Source organism: Diaphorina citri, unplaced genomic scaffold, assembly GCF_000475195.1.
Source record: "Diaphorina citri unplaced genomic scaffold, Diaci psyllid genome assembly version 1.1 scaffold40963, whole genome shotgun sequence".
Taxonomy (NCBI): domain Eukaryota; kingdom Metazoa; phylum Arthropoda; class Insecta; order Hemiptera; family Psyllidae; genus Diaphorina; species Diaphorina citri.
Window position 1 is genome coordinate 1 of NW_007418289.1, and position 1,332 is coordinate 1,332.

The window sequence follows — 1,332 nt, forward strand, 5'->3', positions numbered from 1 at the left end:
GGCTCTCGCTAAAAATCTTAGGCCAGCCACTCACTATCAGGTGTCATGTATACCTGATCAGGTGTACCTGTCAGGTCTACCTCATTTAGCAGTTTTACAGTGAAGAGAAACCTCTATCAAATCAAACTAAATTCAGGCAGTGGCCACTTGCGGCCCTGTGCCACCAGACGGTTCTGTTTGCATGACGGCCACATCAGGTTTAGCCTCGGCCTGCGTTATCTCCTCCTCTGGAGGTGGAGGTGTTGGCTTGACAAATGTCTTGGCTACCGGGGTAGGTGCTGGCATCCAGTCTGGTATGATCTTCTCATGGATACGCCATGTACCGTACTGGTTGCAGATGTGCTTCTCAAACACGACATACTCGAGGACGTCCTTGGCAAGGATCTCACTGCCGTGCATCAGACGCCCGAACCGGTCGTAAATAGCGAGTACCTGGGGGGCAAGACGAGTAGGAGTAGTAAAATTAATGCCGAAAACTCTCAGAGCTCTGTTTCGTGTTAATATATTATGACTAGGAGACCTTTGGAGAGCCACCTAATAGTCTGGGAACCAAAAATTTACGATGTAAATGTTTGGTTTCCATAAGAGTTGCTCTCAACTTGTGCACTATTCGCTAGCTGCGGACTACCAGAAAACCTCTCGCGAGCTACGCTACCGGTAGCTCGCGATGGAAGGGTTGGCGATCCCTGAAATAAAATATGAATAGAAGAGAATAGAAACTGGCCTAGAAAGAAGATGATACATATGCTTCTCGCCCGGGGAGAACTTTATCCTGAACAGATAAGGTTCGTTCTCGGAACGGCTATCCTGTTTTCCTTCTCTCTTCGATTTCAGCACGATAAGAGCTTAGCAGTTACAGTCCCCTCTACGATTTCTTTCTCACCTGCTGTGAATGAAATCGGACTGTAATCTGCGCAAACTGGTTCTCCTTTGAGATCACCTCTGCGCAGCGCACATGAGCTACTCGTGGTGGTTCTATGCTCTTGATATATTTCCAGTGTATGGTTTTGTTCTTAATGTTACTCAATGCTTCCGGTAGGGCGCGCTCTGTCACGTATTGACTGATCTGTTCAACACAAAAAGGAATGGAGGAGTTGCAAATGGGTAAAAATTATTAATAAATGGTCAATTCCTACGTAAAAAGAAGTGAAAAATCCAAATCTGAGGTCAAAAATCCGAAAAAGTAACTTTGAAAGGTCGAAAATTCAATTTTTAATTGCCGTTCTAATGAAAAAATTCAAAGAGTTGTGACGTCAGATTTCACGTCAAACTGCGCAGAAACGCTTGCGCACAAACAAACGAAGCGGGAGTCATGAATTATGACGTCATTGC

At 45.2% G+C, this 1,332-nt stretch overlaps 1 protein-coding gene across 1 annotated transcript; it reads right to left on the reverse strand.

Annotated features, from left to right (window-relative positions):
• Positions 1–66: 66 nt before the first annotated feature.
• LOC103523789 (probable 39S ribosomal protein L45, mitochondrial) lies at positions 67–1,075 on the reverse strand (the record flags this gene model as incomplete). The annotated part of the gene is made up of 2 exons (XM_008488807.3): positions 67–432; positions 884–1,075. Coding segments are annotated over 2 exons (492 nt in total), but the record flags the coding sequence as incomplete, so codon positions are not given.
• Between the last annotated feature and the right edge of the window lie 257 nt (positions 1,076–1,332).